This window comes from Podarcis filfolensis (genome assembly GCF_964270895.1).
Source record: "Podarcis filfolensis genome assembly, chromosome: 4".
NCBI classification, from domain to species: domain Eukaryota; kingdom Metazoa; phylum Chordata; class Lepidosauria; order Squamata; family Lacertidae; genus Podarcis; species Podarcis filfolensis.
In genome coordinates, this window is record NC_139607.1 from 11672164 (window position 1) to 11692295 (window position 20132).

General features: G+C 42.8%; 1 protein-coding gene across 1 annotated transcript; it reads right to left on the reverse strand.

The window, feature by feature from the left end:
- Nucleotides 1-1500: 1500 nt before the first annotated feature.
- On the reverse strand, nt 1501-19991 carry GPR180 (G protein-coupled receptor 180). Its single transcript, XM_083610836.1, has 9 exons — nt 19610-19991; nt 17194-17352; nt 14193-14393; nt 11661-11841; nt 9327-9376; nt 6831-6988; nt 4287-4478; nt 3285-3362; nt 1501-2755 (listed from the first exon to the last, which is right to left on the reverse strand). Exons 1-9 carry the CDS (start codon nt 19746-19748, stop codon nt 2597-2599), a joined length of 1317 nt encoding a protein of 438 aa, XP_083466962.1. The 5' UTR covers nt 19749-19991; the 3' UTR covers nt 1501-2596.
- Nucleotides 19992-20132: the final 141 nt, after the last annotated feature.

Here is a 20132-nt window from a genome sequence, read left to right on the forward strand (position 1 = left end):
GAAAGGGGGAAGAAAAGGCTGAGGAGTAAGCCCTACACAAATCTGGAGTGGAGTCCCTACGACGATTGAATGGCATCCTGTACGCCTCTTTCCGGCAATTCCTGCAGCCAAGCTGGTGGCAAACATATTGCTCTGCTTTCCTTTTGAGCGCATCAGCGAGCCTGAGAGCTGTCTGCCCTGACAGTGGCTTTGGTGCTGCCAACGCAGCAAAAACAATGTAGGATGCAGCAGTTATGAGTCTTTGCAGCCACAGCAGGCACTGCGATTCTCCAGTGGTTTGGCTTCGCACCCAGAGGTGCAATCCACTGACTTCTGAGACAGATGGATGCTGATAACATGCTGATGGTAGACCATTCATCAGAAGCCCAATCATTACATTCTCCCCTAACTTCAACTCCTGGACTCCACTTTACGAGTAGCAACCCCCTGCTGTTAAAATAATCCAATCTCTAATTTGCCGGCACTTGGACTACTGAAAGCAGAAACCACACTGCACAATTAATATGAGAATTGAAGTATCAGAGTTTCATGCATTTTTTCTGGCCAAATGCAACTTTTATCACTCAAGATGACAATTGGTACCATTCCTCACTCTTGGTGCAAGCCTTGTGTGCATTTTGCGTGAGAATAAACCCAGATATATGTTCTCTTGTATTATTAAAAGTTTGTGCCAAAACCCACCTTTCCTATTCTGAATATGAGCACAGAGATAAACACAATTTAAGCCGACAACATTTTGATGTGGCTACCAGAGAAATGCAAAAATTAACGTTGCAGTCGTTCTGCTGATGGCATGAAAGTCTACGATTTCAATCTTTCCAGCCTCAACCTGCCGTTCTTGCCCTGAATTACAAAGAGTAACGAGTGAACCTGTTTAATGAACAACTTTGTCATGTTGCCATTTGCCTTAGTCAGAGGCAAAAATGTGGCACCTATAAACTTAAATGAAATCCCGAGACTGATTCTCAAAGCGGTTTGTAACTGGAAGCTCTATTACCTTTAGTAAGGCTTGTGCTGAAGCAGTGCTTTTGAAGACTAGACTGTCTGATTTTAAAGGCTGCATTCCTAAAATTATGTTCAAGCTTGTACTATATTAGGATTGCCGCCTCAGGCTCCCCTGACGCTCTCCCCGTACGCTCCTGACCAAGTTCTTTGAGGATAAGTCTGCCATAGTTGTGTTCCCCACTGCTGCTAATCTTGGTGTGAAGGGGGAAAGAGAGTGGGGAAGAGGATAAGTGGGAAGCGTTCGTTTTGTACGGCCTTCTCCTCCTTTCTTCTGGCAGTTGGCTCAACGCAGTGCGAGTATTGCCTTGGAGCAAGTGGGAAGAGTAAATAAGCATGAATCAATCAGCTTTCATGGCTGGCTTCTGATGATGGTACAAACACAGCCTTGTGTCTGGAACTCAGAAAAAAACTGAAGCGTATTATAAAACCAGCTTCACATTTCCTCCGAGACACCAGTTTACAAGCATGATTTAATAGCACACAACAGCACAGAAATTACTTAACAGGAATGTTTATTTTATATAGCAAAACTCATTCAAATTATTTCAATCTTGAGCAATAAATAGGCACTTCAGTAAGACTATATATTTACAATGGCAGTCTGAATGCTAGGAATCATTTCAAAGTGTGCTTCTACTACAATGGGTGGGAGATGGCAACTACTTAGAACCCACTGCCAACATGGATTATAACAAATCCAGTGAGTATTTTGTTTTTCAATTATTCATAGAAAATTTAATCCTGATTAAGTATCCTTGGGCAGGAATTCATGGGTAGTTGATGACTGAAACTAACATTTATTTGAAATGCTTCTGTTAATTTAATCTGTGAATATGGCTTAATTATGATTGAATCCTCAATGTAAGAGTAATGAATTATATCAGGATTAAAATTCTAGTGCTGCATCACATACCCCCCCCCCAGTTTAGGAGATGCTAGCCTGCTGTTTTTATAACCTTAACAATGCCAAGTTTTTGTTTTTTAAAAAACAAAACTCAAGTTAGTCCATCACCCTTATGCTCTTGTAACATTTGTCACAAACATGGTGTGTAAAAAGCAATTGGTAATCAAACTGAAATCTGAACTGCATCCAAATCTCAAGGCAAGGAAGTGTTTTTTCTTTTCGTTTTCAAAAACACAAATAATGAGTGCTACAGTTTGTTGTAAACATTTTACACTGGTTTCCTGGACCTATTACAATTTTCAAGTCCTTTTAAACTTCTGCACAATTTGCACTGTTTCAAAGCAACTTTAAACCAATATATTATTTTAATTCCAAAAGTGGTCTATGTGATCCATTTATGCTTGCAGTTATGACAATTTGGATCTAGTTCCAACATAAGATGAGGCAGTTTTTAAGTGAAAACACCGAGGTTAAGAATTTTCTTTGACTTCATCCAAGATGCTTGGTCACGATTTTTGAGAAAATCTGCCTCATACCTGCACTCGTTCAGCTCCTGCAGCAGTGTACTTCTGTATTTTGATTGTTTCGTTTCTCCCAAAGATCCTCTGTGGTGGATTCACTGCTGAAAATAGCTGCACATTTCCAAGTCTTTATTGCACATTTGTCAACGGATCTCCCAGATGCATCTCAGAAATGATGCCGGCTTTTATGTCCAGATGCTACAGTAAGTGGCAGTGTTACTGAAGAGAGAGAGGACACTTCCCAATACAGACTATGGGAAACAAAGAGTCGGTACAAGAGGACCATGGAGAACAACTGGCAGAGGATGGCGCCTACGGTAATGACCTAAAATATGAAAGGAAAAGAGAACAAAGAACAGAGCTTTGTAGGAAGAACAGAATATTCACCTGAAATTTACTGGACCTACCCAGAAATTCAAGTTTAGAAGTTCACCTTGGGAATTGCCAGATCTCTTAAAACACAATTTTATGTAGTCTTTCATGGGATCTCTTAACGTCACAATTCTAAAGCTGCCTGCATACATTACGCACATGAAGGGGCAACACGGGTAGGAAGGGACTGTGCAGTTCCTTCTGGCCCCACCATTCACGTTTTTCAGGCTTTCCTGGATCTTGCACAACTAGAGTTCCAGGATATGAGGAAGTCTACATGCACAGATTTCCCTGCCTCAAGCATCCAACTTCCCTCTATACATGTTGCTCCTTCATGTGGAATGATTGAAGGGGCTACAGGGGGGGAAATAGATTCATAAATTCCCATTACTTATCAAAGTTTAACAATCCAAAGTCTTGCATACAATTAAGCCTTCATTCGGTAACTGACTCAAGTTTTATTATGCTGCATATCTACCTACCTTCTCTCGCTGGTAATCTCTTAACATTAGAGATATGGATACAAGACTTGGGTGACACAAAAACCACAGAAGACAGCCCTGAAAGAAGAAGGAAGACCACTATCAGCTAAGGACCATCTCCATCTCCATCATTCAGCCCGGACACTGAGGTTCTTCTCCGAGGGCCTTCTGGTGGTTCCCTCACTGCAAGAAGTGAGGTTACAGGGAACCAGGCAGAGGGCCTTCTTGGTGGTGGTGCCCGCCCTGTGGAATGCCCTCCCATCAGATGCCAAGGACATAAACAACTACAGTGGTACCTCAGGTTACAAACGCTTCAGGTTACAGACTCTGCTAACCCAGAAATAGTGCTTCAGGTTAAGAACTTTGCTTCAGGATGAGAACAGAAATCAGGCTCTGGTGGTGCGGCAGCAGCAGGAGGCCCCATTAGCTAAAGTGGTGCTTCAGGTTAAGAACAGTTTCAGGTTAAGTACGGACCTCCGGAACGAATTGAGTACTTAACCTGAGGTACCACTGTATCTGACTTTTAGAAGACACTTAAAGGCAGCCCTGTTTAGGAAAGTTATCAGCATCATCATCATCATCACCATGTCAGTACTAAAAGTCACTCTGTCCATTAATGGATCTCTAGTTACATATTTTCATTTTCATTTCACACATTAAAATACGTTCTGTAACTTACCAAGTGCTCTTCTGCATCAAGCCATAGAACATTATGAGAGTCTTGATGTGTAACATCATACCTTGCTTAACCAAACCCTATGTATGTATGTACTCAGAAGTGAAGTCTCACTGTGTTCCATGGGGTTTACTTCCAAGTAAGTGCATAGGATTGCAGCCTCAGACTACAATCCTGTATACAATAATTTGTAAATAAGCTCCATTAAGCACAAGAAACATTTGTAAGTACATATGAGATTGCACTGTTTTATTTTCCTCCAAACTAGTCACTGCATTCAGTAGCGCTCTAGAAGAATACATTGAGTTTCTATATGATGCACATACCTTTGTGAAAGTGATATAGAATTCTCTTTTCAGTGTGCTTCTCTCAGTTCGGATGATCTGGTAAAGTCCGCAGCCAAGCGACAGAGCTAGGCAAATTCTCAAGCCAATGAGAAGCCCGCCTGCTAAACTTTGGTGTGAGTGGTAGCTGTGATGATTTGTATCCTCAAACTGTTCCCAAATTAGCAAAATGCCCTGCAAAAGAACAAGGAACACAATTAGAAGATAGTGTCAGGTGGATCTTTCTTCATATAACTTTGTACAGTATAAAAACAAAATATGATGGCCCCACATTGTTAGTCTGGGCAGTGGGGAGAGAGGAAGAACAAAAAGAGTACAATTCGCTGAAGGCCTCTTCAATAAAACTGAGATTCTAGTCAGCAATTTTTTTTTTAATACAATCTTTTTAGGATGTGAGGTGGTCAGGGGTGGACAAAAGTTCAAGCACTCTGTTTGGGACTGATGTGGATAATTTTGCCTCAATTATAGGGTCCCAATTCAGTGGCAGATTCCATCTGTTGACAACACCATGCAGGCTTCTATGAGGTGCGACAGACACTTGCCAAGAGAACTCTGTGAATGGGCTTTTTAGCCTTAGGAGAAGAAATAAACAAGCATTGGTTTAGAAATAATTAGAAGTATGTCGGAGAAGGAAACCTTTCACCTGTGCCCATTTAGCTTGTTTGTTTAAAAAGTAATATAATCTTTCAATATTCCGTATTTTCCCCTGTATAAGACTAGGCTTTTTCCCTAAAGAATAATATCAACATAGGGGGCATCTTATACATGGGGGCGTCTATAAGATGGAAAATACGTTACCTGTGTGTGTGTGTGTGTGTGTGTGTGTGTGTGTATGAGAGAGAGAGAGAGAGAGAGAGAGAGAGAGAGAGAGAGAGAGAGAGAGAGAGAGACATCACAGAAAAATTAAATGGCAGACAACACTTATCATGGCTGGTGTGCATATAATACAGGTACCAGCTGAGTGAGAGAGAGAGAGAGAGAGAGAGAGAGAGAGAGAGATCACAGAAAAATTAAATGGCAGACAACACTTATCATGGCTGGTATGCATATAATACAGGTACCAGCTCAGGGCCACATGTTGTAATGGGGTTCTCAAAGGCATATGGCTGAGAGGTGAGAACTGTTTTTTTCTGCTGAATGCCCATCGATATATGAAGCACAGAGGGCCAATGAATGAATGAATGCTTGGAGACATGTCTCTTCATTCTCTGGACCAGGGGTGGATAAATCAAGGCCTAATCCCATGGCACCCTGAGTTCATACAGGTAACAAGGGAAAACCAGGGAGTTAAACAGAGAGAATGGAGTGGTAAAAAAAGAGAAATAAAAGAGAAGCAGTGCCATCCACCTTTGGTGCCAATATGCGGTCTCCCACAGATTACCCTAAGGGTGTGAAGCCCTTGAAATAAAAGAGTTTGTTCACCACTGCTCTAGACAATAGTCCAAGAAGTATATTTTGCCAAAAATGAGAAAGAAAAGAATCCCGTCTATAGGCTCTCATGAAATCTTTGGGTAACGGATCAGTTGGAACATTGCATACCTTCCTCTCGCCCACCCCCTAAAAGGCATGTAAGATTCATATGTGAAATTTTCCTCACAGCTTTTGAGAACATTGGCCTTTTCCTTTCTAGTGATGAGCTGGACAAAATAGTTACCAAATCTTTATTTGAATTTGATAGAGTTGCTGGGGGATGGCGAGAGATCAATTACAGTGTACCCTCTAGTTACATACCGCTCTGGATACGCAACTTTCGGGTTACAAACGCAGCAAACCTGGCCGTGTATACTTCTGGGTTTCGCCGCGTGCAGAAGTGGCGCCTCTGCCTACGGACATTTCGGGTTGCGGACGGATCCCAGGAAGAAATTTAATTCATATCCACTGTACTTTGGCAACTAGTAAGCCAATGCTGGTATGAAGAGAAAAACAGTTTGCCTGTGGCAGCGGCGGCAAACATGATGCCCTCCAGACACTGGGCTACAAATTCCACCATCTCTGACCATTTGCCATGCGGTCAGGAGCTGATGAGGATTTTAGTCCAGCAACATTTGGGTGGGTGAGGGGGGCAGGCTGGCTTCCTCTGGCTTAAGACAGCAAAGGAAGTTCATGATTAAGAGCAGATTTGAACGAGGGACTTCCCATTTCACACTTTGGGCTGATGCGGTATATCAGTGTAGCTAAAGGAGAGACTTTGAGTGACCCTGGAAATACTTAGCCATCAGTGAGGATTTAGAAAATGTACAACCAGGTACTCAGGGCTGCTACTTTTTCAGGACCTTGGTATTACATTAAATCCTCTGCAAGAGCTCTTCTGAAGAGTTTTTCAATCATCTGTATCACTACCATCAACAGCAGCATTTGCAGTCTTTCGGGTTGGAGACCCTTTCACAACATTCCCAAAGGAACATCAGTATAGACAACCTCTTCTCTTCATGCAGGATCGTTATCACATCATATGCTTATTAATGTTTCTTAATTACCCCCCAAAGCACTTCCACAGTAAATCAAACACCCAGCACGAAAACAGACCTGTGTTACCACGACAGCTATTGCAATGGCTGTGGATGTTGGAGTGGAATCCCACTGGAGAGGTTTACTCTGAGATTTCTTCATTCTCCCTATTGTCCATCCCATGCACAAACTGAGCAACAGATAGAGCATCTGCACCTGAGAGATTATGTCGCACACTAAGGGGAAGAACATTAATATAACTGAATTGTCTGAATTACGCCACCAAGAAAAACCTCTGTATAAAATGGCCTGTTGTAGGGCTGTACTTCTGCAAAACATACATAAGAGGTCAATTAACACTGTTGTAAACACTTCAATATAACTAGCAGGATGATCTAGCCTAGATAAATAGCATGCATACTGACCAGCACTCTTGCAGTGTACAAATTCATTTAAATTTTGTCCATTGGTGTTACAATACGAAGCTTCCTGTATACACTGGCTTTTCCCTCAATATTTAGAGCCTCTGATGTACACAATGTCCTCTAGTAGAGGAATGCAAGTTTCATAATCTAGACCAGACTTCCCCAACCTCGGGACCCAAGATCTTCATCACCCCCAACAACTGGCCATGATGTTAGGGAAGGCTGGTCCAGAGCTTTACTGTGGTTGTCACTGCAACCACAGCATGAACAGTGTGCAGGGACAGCCTTGCATGGCTTTTAAACGTATTTTTGGAATGCTTAAACCAGAATCAGATATATGGAACGCACAAGGAAGAAGGAAAATGCCATAAAAATATTTCTGAAATGAGAGGGGACAAAATGAAGGAGGACCATGATTTCATGCTTATGTTTTCCCCCTCCCTCTTGAGAGTCTATACACGTCATCTATCCAGAGCTGTTCTGTATGTGTCCGGAAAAGCATCTTTTTTTAAAAAAACCTCTATGTCACCGGATACATCCAGTACAGTGGTACCTTGGTTCTCAAACGCCTTGGTTCCCAAAGTGGTAAGTGTTTCGGTTTTCGAACGTTTTTCAGAAGCCGAACATCCGATGCTGTTGTCGGCTATTGTTTCTGGGGAACCTGCACCAATCAGAAGCTGTGCCTTGGTTTTTGAACATTTCAGAAGTCAAACGGACTTTCGGAACAGATTAAGTTTGGCTCTTTTGTTTCTGCCATTTATTTTGCATTTTTGTTTTTGAGGCTTTTTTGGTTCATTTGTTTTTGTGACTGTGTGGAACCCTGTTCAGCTACTGATTGGTTGTGCGACTGTGGTAAAGGATAAAAGCTCCCCATCCAAACAATGACTATCATCAGTGCAGGTAAGAAATTTTTTAAAAACTTTTTTTTTATCATCTACAATACTGTCTTATTTAATGGTACAGTACATTGATTATTGCTTTCATTTTATGGATCAATGGTCTTGTTAGATAGTAAAATTCATGATAATTGCTGTTTTAGGGGTTGCTTTTAAAAGTCTGGAACGGACTAATCCATTTTGCATTACTTTCTATGGAAAAGTGCGCCTTGGTTTTGGAACGCTTTGGTTTTGGAACGGAATTTCAGAACGGATTCAGTTTGAGAACCAAGGTACCACTGTATTTGCCACACAACAGCAACACAGTCACCTTTTGTACACTGAAGGTCAACAATTGCAATAACTAGGGACAGAAATGTGTTTTTTTCCTTGGCACTTGCAGGAGATACACTGGTTTGCAATTAAGTTAAGTTTCGCCGCAACAAAAGCATTGGCTGCTCCAATAAACACTGCACAGTCCTCCTGGAATTACAAGAGCCCCAGGAAACAGCACAGTATTGTAAAAATTGTACCCAACAGATTTTACGCAATATGCTACAAGAAAAATTAAATTAAATTAAAATCAGCACATGTAAGGGTGGAGTCGTGTTGGCATATCTTGAAATAGTAAAGCTGTCAGGTTTAGCTTTTGCTGCAAGAAATTCAGCGAAGGCGTGCATGACTGTATGGAGACTTGAGTCTACAACATCTGGGGAAAATGCACACCTCTGTTGTGAGGAAGCAAGAGAAAGAATCTGGAAGTGAGGAAAGGAGCAGTGGCAAATCACAGAGTGGGCTCTAACCTGTGCCACGTCTTTACAGGAATATTTGCACAAGAAACTGTCTGCCTGGAACACCCTAAGGGGGGAAATGAAATTTGTTTAGCTGAAGCGATTTAACTTGTAGTTAAGCTGCAATCCTATATTGACTTATATGAATGAAGTTTTACTGATTTCATGGGGCTTAATTTTGAGCAGAATGCTTGAGTGGACTCTAACACTGTTCTAAAAAGCGTAACTATTTTTAATAAATAAGGGTAAAGAGCCCCATTTGCTGCAGGGGCTCCTTCAGACGCAGCCGGGAATTGCAACTCTGTGCAAAGGCAGTTTTCTAGGTGTGGCTTAAATTTTTTATCTAATATTTTAAACCACTCTGACTTCCCAACAGACTCAGCATTTCATGTTATACAAGATATATTAAAATCCAGATAACGTGCTTCCCTAAAACCAACGTCCTCATTTGTGACCAGCTCAAAGAAAGCAAGATATACTTACACTCGGCAAGGCTTCCTATAAAAGGTGCTCCTACTCCATTTTTAGAGTAACTAAAAAGGAAAACCAGCTTGATAAATTAGCCAATACTAAAGAAATACGCATCATAAAAGCATAAACTGATTGCAAAACACAACCACCACTAATACTATTTTTGGATATTAAAAAAAATGGAAATAAGTTTGTAAAAGCTTTAAGAATACATAACATGAAACTCAGCTGGGTTTGCCTCCGGCTTGTAAATGATAAAGGAAATGGGCAAACCTACTAGCATATAACTCTTTTGCATTCCGCACAGAAGCTCCAGAATTCTGCTTTTCTCATATGAATTTCTGTGAAGCAGATTTGACTTCTTAACAGAAGAGGCTACACTAGCGGTGTGCAGTGGCATGCAAATTGGGTTGATCTGGAGGTCTCCTGCCTCCCAAAATGCAATGCCAATAATGGGAACATCATCTTGAGTTGGATTAGCTGCTGCACATAATGGCCTTTCTCTGCACTGTATTTCCTATTTTTCTTTAGGTCCACAAGTTTTGCAACAAGTGGGGCTGTCCAAAATGTTGCCTGCAGGACACTGAAAAGATGGCAGTTGTTTTTTGTGGAAGTGCAGCAGAAGAGGACTTTCAAAAACTTAAAAGCTTTTATTTACTTACTTTTTTTAAAGTGTTTTTTAATTGGAGGGTAAAAGGGCAATACATATAGAGAGAGTGAGAAAACACACTTGATTGAATTTATGTAACTCTTATTACATAAAGGGGAAATACTAAAACAAAATGCCAGAGTGGTAGGCCTCAGTTAAGAAGTTAAAATGCAGCAAATCTAGAAGAACCAATAAGAATGACAATCAATCAATACATCTGAGTTGAAAGGAAGCTGAAGTATGCATGTTTATTACAAGAAAAAAAATTAAGGTGGAATAACACCTTAAGAACAGCATATTTAGGCTTTATAGTGGAAAGTGACAACAGCTTGTTTCTTCACCTGTTTTCTGCACTGAATTGTATTCCTTACTACAAAACCTAAATGAGCTCTGCTAAATGGTTATTTCCTATCTCACTCTTTGGTACAGAGAACAGTGGATGATCATCTATTGAGGATGGTGTAAATATTAGGAGATGTGTTTCCTACACACCCACACACCAGTGTTTCCTGCAGCAAATATGTATTACGTAAAGTGTGGAAAACATTCACACCTGTGAATGCATATGGAGACTCTGGCGATTCAGGCTTCCAACATACATTTACATGTTTGTATGTCTTTTATGCTGTTCTAGGAAACAGCAGTGTAATACCGTGGTACCTCGGGTTACAGACGCTTCAGGTTACAGACTCCGCTAACCCAGAAATAGTACCTCGGGTTAAGAACTTAGCTTTAGGATGAAAACAGAAATCGTGCTCCGGCGGCACATCAGCAGCAGGAAGCCCCATTAGCTAAAGTGGTACCTCAGGTTAAGAACTGTTTCAGGTTAAGAACGGACCTCCAGAACGAATTAAATTCTTAACCCGAGGTACCACTGTATTGTAGTATATGTAGCAAAACCATTTATTGTGCAAAGCAGGGAGCTGCCCTGAGATACATTTAGCCTACCTTTGCACAGTTGTTCAGGTAATTGTATCAGTGTGCCTGTGAGTTCAAAACCTGCTGTTCCCCTGTGCTGGGGCAGACCAGCACCCTGTATTTTGCTCTACCACCCTTGTGTGGTGATTTGCAGAAAGAACATTTCAGATTCAATCTGAAGGGAACAAAGGAACATGGGTAGGAATGACTTCTGGGTCAACTGCGGGCATTGGAGGATGATGGAGGCTGCTCACTCTGAGTGGCCCGATTGCTGTGAGGAAATGGGAAGGGAGCACTGGCAAAGCACCTTCTCAAAAAAGTCGAAAGGAAAAGTTCGAATTCCGAAGGGTCCAGCAGTGTCAAAGGATGCTCTCTAGGAGCTCCCAAAGCTTCGGAGGGAGCGGCTGGAGCTCCAAGATCGAGCACAGACGCACAACGTGATCGAGACCCACAGCAAACTGCCTCAAGAGCTGCCATTGAAGCAGCGACTTTTCCAAATAAAAGAAATTCAGACCAATTTGACAATGTAAATTCCTTCTTGAAACCTAGGAAGGTCACTGCCAAAGCAAAACCAGGGATGGGGAACCTGTAGCCCTCCAGATGTTGGACTCCACCCCGCATTTGCTCCAGACAGAATCACCAATGATCAGGGATGATCACTGTCAAGCAACATCTGGAGAGCCATAAGTTCCCCATCCCTGACACAGACAGCACTAGACATGGAAGACCAACTCGGTATGGCAGCTTTGTATGCCCAAAGGCAGAGGGTTTAAATTTACCTTGAAAAATGTAGGTAGTTAGCAAAAGCGGAAGCGGCTTGCAAGAGCAGAACAGTCGACAGAACTTTTAACACAGTGTGCATAGGCCCTGCTTTTTTAATCGTCTGCCACAATGTCTGGGCGTATATGCAAGCAGCGACGAAGTATGCCAGAACAAGCAGGAAGAAGAACTCATGGAGGCCTGCAAAGAGAAAAAGTGCCTTACGTAATATTTCTTTACTTAGATATTTAATGTCCAACCCTTAAAAAAACAAAAAAATTCCAGAGCTAAAAATAATAACGACAAAACACAGTAGCAACCTGACCAGATAAAATTTAAATTAAGAACAGAAGTCTCAAAGGGAAACTCAAAAGGGTGTCACCCAGTAAGGGTACTACAGAAAACGACTCATCTCTGGTGCGCAAAGATGAGCCTATTGAACAGGGGAAAGAAGTGGTCCCTAAGGTACAGCCAAAGCAGGGTTATTATTAATATAGGCCTATATACTGAGTAATTTCAACAGAGACAATTGCTAGCTCAGTTTATTTAAAAAGGCTGGGAAAAATTTTCTATTAATAAATAGAAGCAGGAAACTACAACTACTGCCCCAGCAGATTGCAAGTACTGTGCTCGCATATATACTCACAATACCAGCATAACAACACTGGAAATGCTGGAATCTTGTCATTAATTATGTTTGTTACCTGTCCCAGGTCCCAGGATAGGCTGCATCTAAAAAGATAATGCAATACATTTATGCTGATATGCCTTAACCTATGTTGTCGTGTGCTACCTTTCAAGGGCATTGCAACCAATTTATTTCAAAGAACCAATTAAGATGTGACCAAAGAATATTTTTTTCCTTCACTAAAATAACTTAATAGATTTTAAAATAACTGTTAACTATAACACCAATATTTCCAGTGTGATGCTGGTACAATGAATATTGCTTACAAACCTTGGGGACAGATATTGGATTTTCTTGTTTCTGTCTAATAACAAATAATTTGCAGCCTACTTTATTTTTACTAAGCCGGCAACCGTCTCTGTTGAAATTACTAAGTATATATGCAAACACACGCGCCTTGTCAGAAGTGTCTGAAACTTACTGTGCTTAGTGACAAGAATCTAGCCTTTGGGTAAATGTAGCTTCTCTTTGCAGTCATGGAATAGAGCTGACTTTGCAATACAAACATTATACATTTGCCTTGAGGATATGGCATTTGTGAACAGTGCTCTCAACTCAACAAATCTGTTTATACGAAGACTTCTTTGTTGCTGTTGTAATGTCTTTTGCTAAAGCAGTTGACAAACACTGAGTGACTGAAATGTTTCAAGCACAGCACACACAGAAGTATAGTAAACGCCAGGATAGTAGTATATGCATGTCAGTCACTCCCAGGCTAATGCCACATCCATTGTGAATGGGCATCAAAGCCACGCTTCACACACAAAATATTATTGCTTCCCAAGGGTGTGATTCTCTGAACCCTAGCTTGAAAGCGTCACTGAATTAATGGGATTTATTTCTGCGTAAACATGTGGAGGTTTGCACTATAAAAAGTGCTTCCCATGCACTCATATCTCTATTTTTCCTCACAATACCAAAAAGAGATGTTTGCAGCATGTTTGCTGCAAATATTCATAGCGATTGCAGCGTTTGAAGAGGAGGTTCTCAGGTGTCTGTTGGCAGACATACATTTCTGTTCAAATATAATGCTGGACATGCTCCAAACACCACTTTTTCATACAGAACAAAGAAGCTTTCACTTTTGCTTCAGACTTGCGGACACAATTGACTCACCAAGATTTTACTATGCCAACATTTGAGAGGCCGTGCAACAGATGTGTGAAACATTCATCTTACCACTAGATGTCATTGCTGCAACATTTAAAAGGCATAGCCAGTCCACAATGCACTTATTTTCAGTTTTGAATGAATGATGTTCATGTTCTATGGTGTGTAACATGAAGATGAATTAAAGAAACCTGGTCCCTGAATTTCTCAATATTTTATTTTCCTTTTATACTTGTCTTGATTTTTTTTTTTGCTGTGTAAGAAGTAGTCATTTATCTCTGTTACATTGTAAATTCTTAGCCCATTCAATGAACCCCAAAGAACTTTTTTTAAAGCTGTGTTTGCAGTCAGAACTAAAGTGCCATATATATATTAGCAACTAATGTTAATTATGTAATAATAAAATTGAAGTGGTTGATTCTATTAATATGTTACTGTATCTTCTGAGACATCACAATTAGAATGCAACAAAAATGGAACTAAATAGATACTTTGGGTAATTGTCCTGGATTGTGGAAAAAAGGTAAAAAAAAAAAGTGGGTGAACACTAATCTATTAGGGCAAATTAAAGTTATCAGACACTTCAAAGTCATCGTTATATGACTAATCCTATACTTTTTCCAAGCAAGTATGTTTCCCTCATCCTATAGATAACTGGATAGCAACATCTAATATATGTATACAATTTAATGGGTTATTTTTGCCTGTCACTTCCCCAACCAATTTCCTCCAAAGTCCAGAAGAAACATCTTACCTGATTCCCCTGCACTAAAGTGATCTAAAGGATTCCCTTCCGCATCTGGATTTAGTAACACCATTTCAAATTGAACTTCCTCGGATTCAGAGTCCTCATAATTCACTGCACAGGTAAACTTGTCAACATAAAACACATACCATGTGTCAGGGTACGGAATCTGGGACACAGTCAAATTTTGTTCTGTGCTGTTCAGGTGCACTGCAAAAGGAACCAGACTTGAATAAACTCAGAAAGCTTTGGCTTACAGGACATAAAACAATGCTAGAAAACAAGAAACTTTTCAGATTAGCTATGGCTAAGGAATGCACGAGCAGTTTTTGCCAGCTGCACATGCATCAAGGTGCTTTTTAAAAAACAGATCCATATGATGCATTTGTGTTACATGTTTTAGTGTGCCTGTACCCCTGTGGGTAAAACCTCAGCGCCTAGGACTTGCCGATCGCATGGTCGGCGGTTCGAATCCCCGCAGCGGGGTGCGCTCCCGTCGTTCGGTCCCAGCGCCTGCCAACCTAGCAGTTCGAAAGCACCCCCGGGTGCAAGTAGATAAATAGGGACCGCTTACCAGCGGGAAGGTAAACGGCATTCCGTGTGCTGCGCTGGCTCGCCAGATGCAGCTTCGTCACGCTGGCCACGTGACCCAGAAGTGTCTGCGGACAGCGCTGGCTCCTGGCCTATAGAGTGAGATGAGCTCACAACCCTAGAGTCTGTCAAGACTGGCCCGTATGGGCAGGGGTACCTTTACCTTTTACCTTACTCCTTAAAAACCATATGGTTCAATGCACCCACATGTTAAGCAGTTTCAGTTATCTTTTAATTTCAGTAGGAGGCAGTTAAGCATGTGCATAACTAACTCACTGCAATCAATGGGATATAAAAGTGCTAAGCTGTGCTTAGATTGTGATCATAATATTTGGTCTAGTTCAAATGTTAATTCGGCGGCATGCCTTCAGCCCCAAACCACATTCTCAATTCTCTACTTGTCCATGGTGAAATCTGGACAGGCTGGGCTAAAAGAAAAGGGCGGGGGAATCCAATTATAACTAGACTTGTTCATATAAATACACATGATACTACAATAATGCTTTTAGTATCTGTTCAATTCAGTTATATAATTATACTGTCCTGAGATATAATTTGCACGTCTTTATTTTGATCAATAAAATTAAGAATGATCATGATTAGCACTTCTTTGAGAATAACTGTAAGAGGAACTTCAATATTTTGTACATTAAATATTTGTGCTCCACAAATGTTATATTAAGCTTTAGATTCTGAACTGCTGACTTCATTTTCAATGAGTCTGTAATTGGACCATGGTAGCGTATGGGGAGATAGGATGATACAAATGACTTAATTTTCCCAGAAACTAAACAACACTGCACGCTTATTCTATGCTAGCTTACTTATGAACTAAATATTAACACTCAAGATATTCAAAGACAAACCACAATTAAGTGATGAAATTTGTTTTAAACCAGCTGTAAAGAGAGCAGAGCAGTCTACAAGTATTTTGAAGAGATAAAATGTTTAAGAGAGATGAGAAGCAAATATTTAGAAAACAAACAGACACTTTGTGCAATGCAATTCTATGCGTATCTACTCTGAAGTAATTGCCACTGAGTTTAGAGGAACTTGCACCCGGGTATGTGTATACAGGATTGCAGACTTATCCATGTATCTTAAAAACTCATTATGCCAGCAATGAGGAACTTGGGGTCCTCCAGATGTTCTTGGACTACAGCTCTCACCGTCGCTGAGTTGGTCATGCTAGCTGTGGCTGATGGGAAATAGAGGCCAAAACATCTGGAGGAACACACCTTCCCCATTGCTGCCCTAAAGCTCTTGGCATAAAAGCAGGGATGGGAAACCTGTAGCCCTCCAGATGCTATTGAACCAGCTCCCATCAGCCCCACCCAGCCAGAATGGTCAAAGGTCAGGGATGACAGCTTTATCTGGAGGGCCATAGGTTTCCTACTCTTGAATGTGAGCATAGTCCAGGGGTGGCCAACTCCCAAGAGACTGCGATCTACTCACAGAGTTAAAGACTGGCAGTGATCTACCTCCTTTTTGGGGGTTCAGGTAAAAGTTGTTGAGCTTTTTAAGGGGAGCCAAACTTGTTGAGCTTCTTTGGGGGGAGCCCGTGATCTACCAGTGATCTACCACAGACATCCAGTGATCTACTGGTAGATCACGATCCACCTGTTGGATGTGCCTGGATAGTCTATACCTGTAAGAGTTTGGAGATCTCCGAGAGGAGAATTAATATCAGCTTGGATTCTACAAGTTCATGGTAGAAAATTTTCCTCCTCCTAATTGCCCTCTAAATTCCAACCAAAATTGTTTAGGAAGACTCCTGATTTCCTGGAGAGGGGTTTTGGTGGAATAATGGGCTGGGAACTTATCTTAGGATGCAAGCCATTTTTTTCAATAATTACAAAACTTTTCCCCGATGGATTATCATGACAGTTTTGATACTTCCCAGATTAAAAATGGTGGTCACAGAGCGAGCAGGCTGCTTTCTGGATGGGGAAAGGGCAGTTGACATGCGGCTGTGTGCATTTTGCATGTGCTGAGCTGCTTCTTGCACATGATGCGTTGCCGTGCATATTTTTATGTGATGTGCTATTGCACATGCTTGCTCATGACACAGTTCAGCCTGCTGCTGCATTACTGCATTACTGTGTGGATGTGCTGTGCATTGCTACTGCATGTATATTCCCCCAGTATGAAAATTGTGGCTGAAAAACCACAGGAAAGTGCATGTATGAAGGCTAAGTTGCAATCAGGCACAATATATACTGCTTGCATGGCATGGAAGTTAAGTCTAGGTACCTTGGCTTGCAATTCCATGCCTTTTGTTTACATGAGCAAATTTATAAACACCATAACTCTTCTCTTAGTTTTTTCTTCATCCTAAACCTATTGTTCAACTGATGCATATAATAAGCTATGAACTGACTCAGTAGATTTATGACACCCACTGCCCATTCGAACTCACTTATCAGCTGAGCTTTGGACAATCTCTCTTTACAGCTGTAATCCTGGTGGCTTTCTTGCAGCTTTAGCCATTCCTGAGCTTGAAAGAGGTGAAGCTTGGCTTCTTTTCCAACTGCTGTTGCTACATTGTTGATTCTGACATACAGAAGAGCACAATCACCTTGATATTTAAAAAGAAGTCAAAGTCTATTACACAGATAAGGACGGAAATAAAGGAGAAATATTATCTAGATGGCAGAATCGCCTCTTAATGCAAACTGCTGCCAAGTGTTCATTTTCCTACCAATATATAGGTCAACAAATAGTTGTATTAGATGCCTGCAATTATTTTTCCAGCTTACATCAAGGCACAAAAAATTCCAAACTGCGAAAATGCTCTACATTGGGCTGCTATATATTTATCTTAAAATAGGATTGTAGAACCTAGATTTATTTGGGGAAGGGCACTTTGGACATTCTGACGTGGGTATAAAAAATGTTTTGGATTGTCCCTGCTGCAGAATGTTATTTATACAGCAAAGTGATTTCAGTTGGCTCAAATCAGACAGTTAAGACCTAGGCTGAGCGACTCAATTACACCCATGTACACACTGGATCTCTATGGCAGCAACCCTATACATAAGACACTGGCATAAAGCAAGCTGGTATAACTTAAACTAGGGTAAAATTACACCAGATCCAGACTCCGTTCAGCAGTGGGGCTGCAGCTGGCTGAGCCTGCCTAAGTCTGGCAGAGAGAAAGCAATAGTGTTTGAGTTGTTTCACTCGTTTTGCCTTTAACTTGTTCAGGCTTAGGATCCAGCCTAAATCTCCGCCCTCTGCCCCTATAGCGCCCTTTACCTTGGGCCTATGATTACTGGGGCAATCTCATAACTCCAAACCAGCAGAAAGGAGATGCGACTAGCAAGGCAATGCTTGTCAACTGACAGATGCCTGCGGGATAGATAGCTCAGTCAGTAGAAGAGCATGAAGCACTTTATCTCAGGGCTGTGAGTTTGAGCTCCACGTTGAGCAAATAGATTTCTGTATTGCAGGGGGTTGGGCTAGGAGGCCCTCGTGATCCCTTCCAACCCTACGATTCTATGACCCTCCAAAGGGGAAAACAAGAAGCCACTCCAACAGGAAAAAACCTCCTGGTGCAACAGTGCCATCCTCCCTCTTTGACAGCGAATGCTGTTTGTTAAAAGTGGGGCATGCAAAATTTAATTGCCTACCTAAGATATATAAAAAGGTAAAGGACTCATGGACAGTTAAACCCAGTCAAAGGCAACTATGGGGTTGTGGCGCTCATCTCGCTTTTAGGGAGCTGGCGTTTGTCCACAGACAGCTTTCTGGGTCATGTGGCCAGCATGACTAAACCGATTCTGGCGCAATGGAACACCGTGACGGAAACCAGAGCACACGGAAATGCCATTTACCTTCCCATCACTGCGGTACCTATTTATCTACTTGCACTAGTGTGCTTTCGAACTGCTAGGTTGGCAGAAGCTGGGACAGAGCAACGGGAGCTCACCCCATGGCGGGGATCTGAACCTCCAGCCTTCTGATCGGCAAGCCCAAGAGGCTCAGTGGTTTAGACTACAGCGCCACCCACTTCCCTTTACCTTTACAGTCACTTATATATGCGGGACTAAATGGTCTAAACCACTGAGCCTCTTGGGCTTGCTGATCAGAAGGCTGGAGGTTCGAATCCCTGTGATGGAGTGAGCTCCCGTTGCTCTGTCCCAGCTCCTGCCAACCTAGCAGTTTGAAAGCATGCCAGTGCAAGTAGATAAATAGGTACCACTGTGGCGGGGAAGGTAAATGGCGTTTCCATGCGCTCTAGTTTCCGTCATTGTATGCTGTTGCACCAGAAGTGGTTTATTCATGTTGGCGAGATGAGTGCCGCACCCCATAGTCACCTCTGACTGGACTTAACCATCCAGAGATCCTTTACCTTACCTATATAGGTGACGATATATATGACTGCAAGATCAGCGGAGGTCCAGTCAGAGCCGTAGCTACAGCGGGGGCTAAAGGGCGGTGGACTTCAGGGTGGGGAGAGTCTCACAGCCCCCTGGAGTCCGGGCAAACCCTTGTCAAATCCAGAAAGGGCGCATAACGCGTGGAATTGGGCGCAAACAGCAGAAAAGGCCCGGGCACGGGATCCCTCGCATCCCTCCTTCTCCCAACCGAAGGCCCTGCTGCGCTCCATCTCGAGCTCGGTGCGCATAGGATCGCGCTGCGCAAAGGCGCATAACGCGTGGAAACGTGCGCAAACAGCAGAAAACGCCCTGGCACGGGGTCCCTCGCATCCCTCCGTCTCCTCCCAACCGAAGACCCTGCTGCGCTCGATCCCGAGCTCGGCGCGCATAGGATCGCGCTGCGCAAAGGCGCTGGGCGGGATCCTCCTCCAGGCCGGGCAGCGCCCCGCTTACCGTGGAACTGGAACTGCGCCGCCGCCTGGCCAGCTCCGGCGGCCGCGCTGGAGAAGCCGCCCCGGACCGTCTTGGCCTGCGCCGCCGGGAGCCACGCGGCGCAGCACAGGGCGGCCCAGGCGAGCCACGGAAGCCCCATGGTCCTTCCCTCGGCGGCGGGAGCGGCCGCCTCAGTCACCGCTTTCTCATCCCCGTACCACGTCTACAACCTCACGGGTGGGCGGGCGGGAGCGGGATTGACCGCGCAGCTAACCAATAGCGTTCTTCCGATCGGCGGGGTGGGCGGGGCCAGCCGATAGAGACGGGGAATACTTCCGGCCTGCCGGCCCCCTTTTGAATTCCCCACTTCTGCGCGCGGCGGCGGTTGCTAGGGAACGAGCTCTCCAACCGCGTGACCCGGCCGTGTTTGACGAGCCTGTTGATTGGTTGCTGGGTGGGTAGGGGGGCGGGGAAACTTCCAAAGAAGGGCAGAGGGTGAGGGAACGCGGCGTCAGAAGGGGCTCGTGACGTCATGGCCGTGGGA

Coding starts and splice junctions, on each gene's coding strand:
- GPR180 (XM_083610836.1), bottom strand. CDS start 19,748: ATGGGGCTTCCGTGGCTCGCCTGGGCCGCCCTGTGCTGCGCCGCGTGG. Junction 9,377..11,660: donor AACTACCTACATTTTTCAAG/GTAAATTTAAAC, acceptor TTTCCTTTTTAG/TTACTCTAAAAATGGAGTAG. Junction 2,756..3,284: donor GAGATTACCAGCGAGAGAAG/GTAGGTAGATAT, acceptor TTCATATTTTAG/GTCATTACCGTAGGCGCCAT.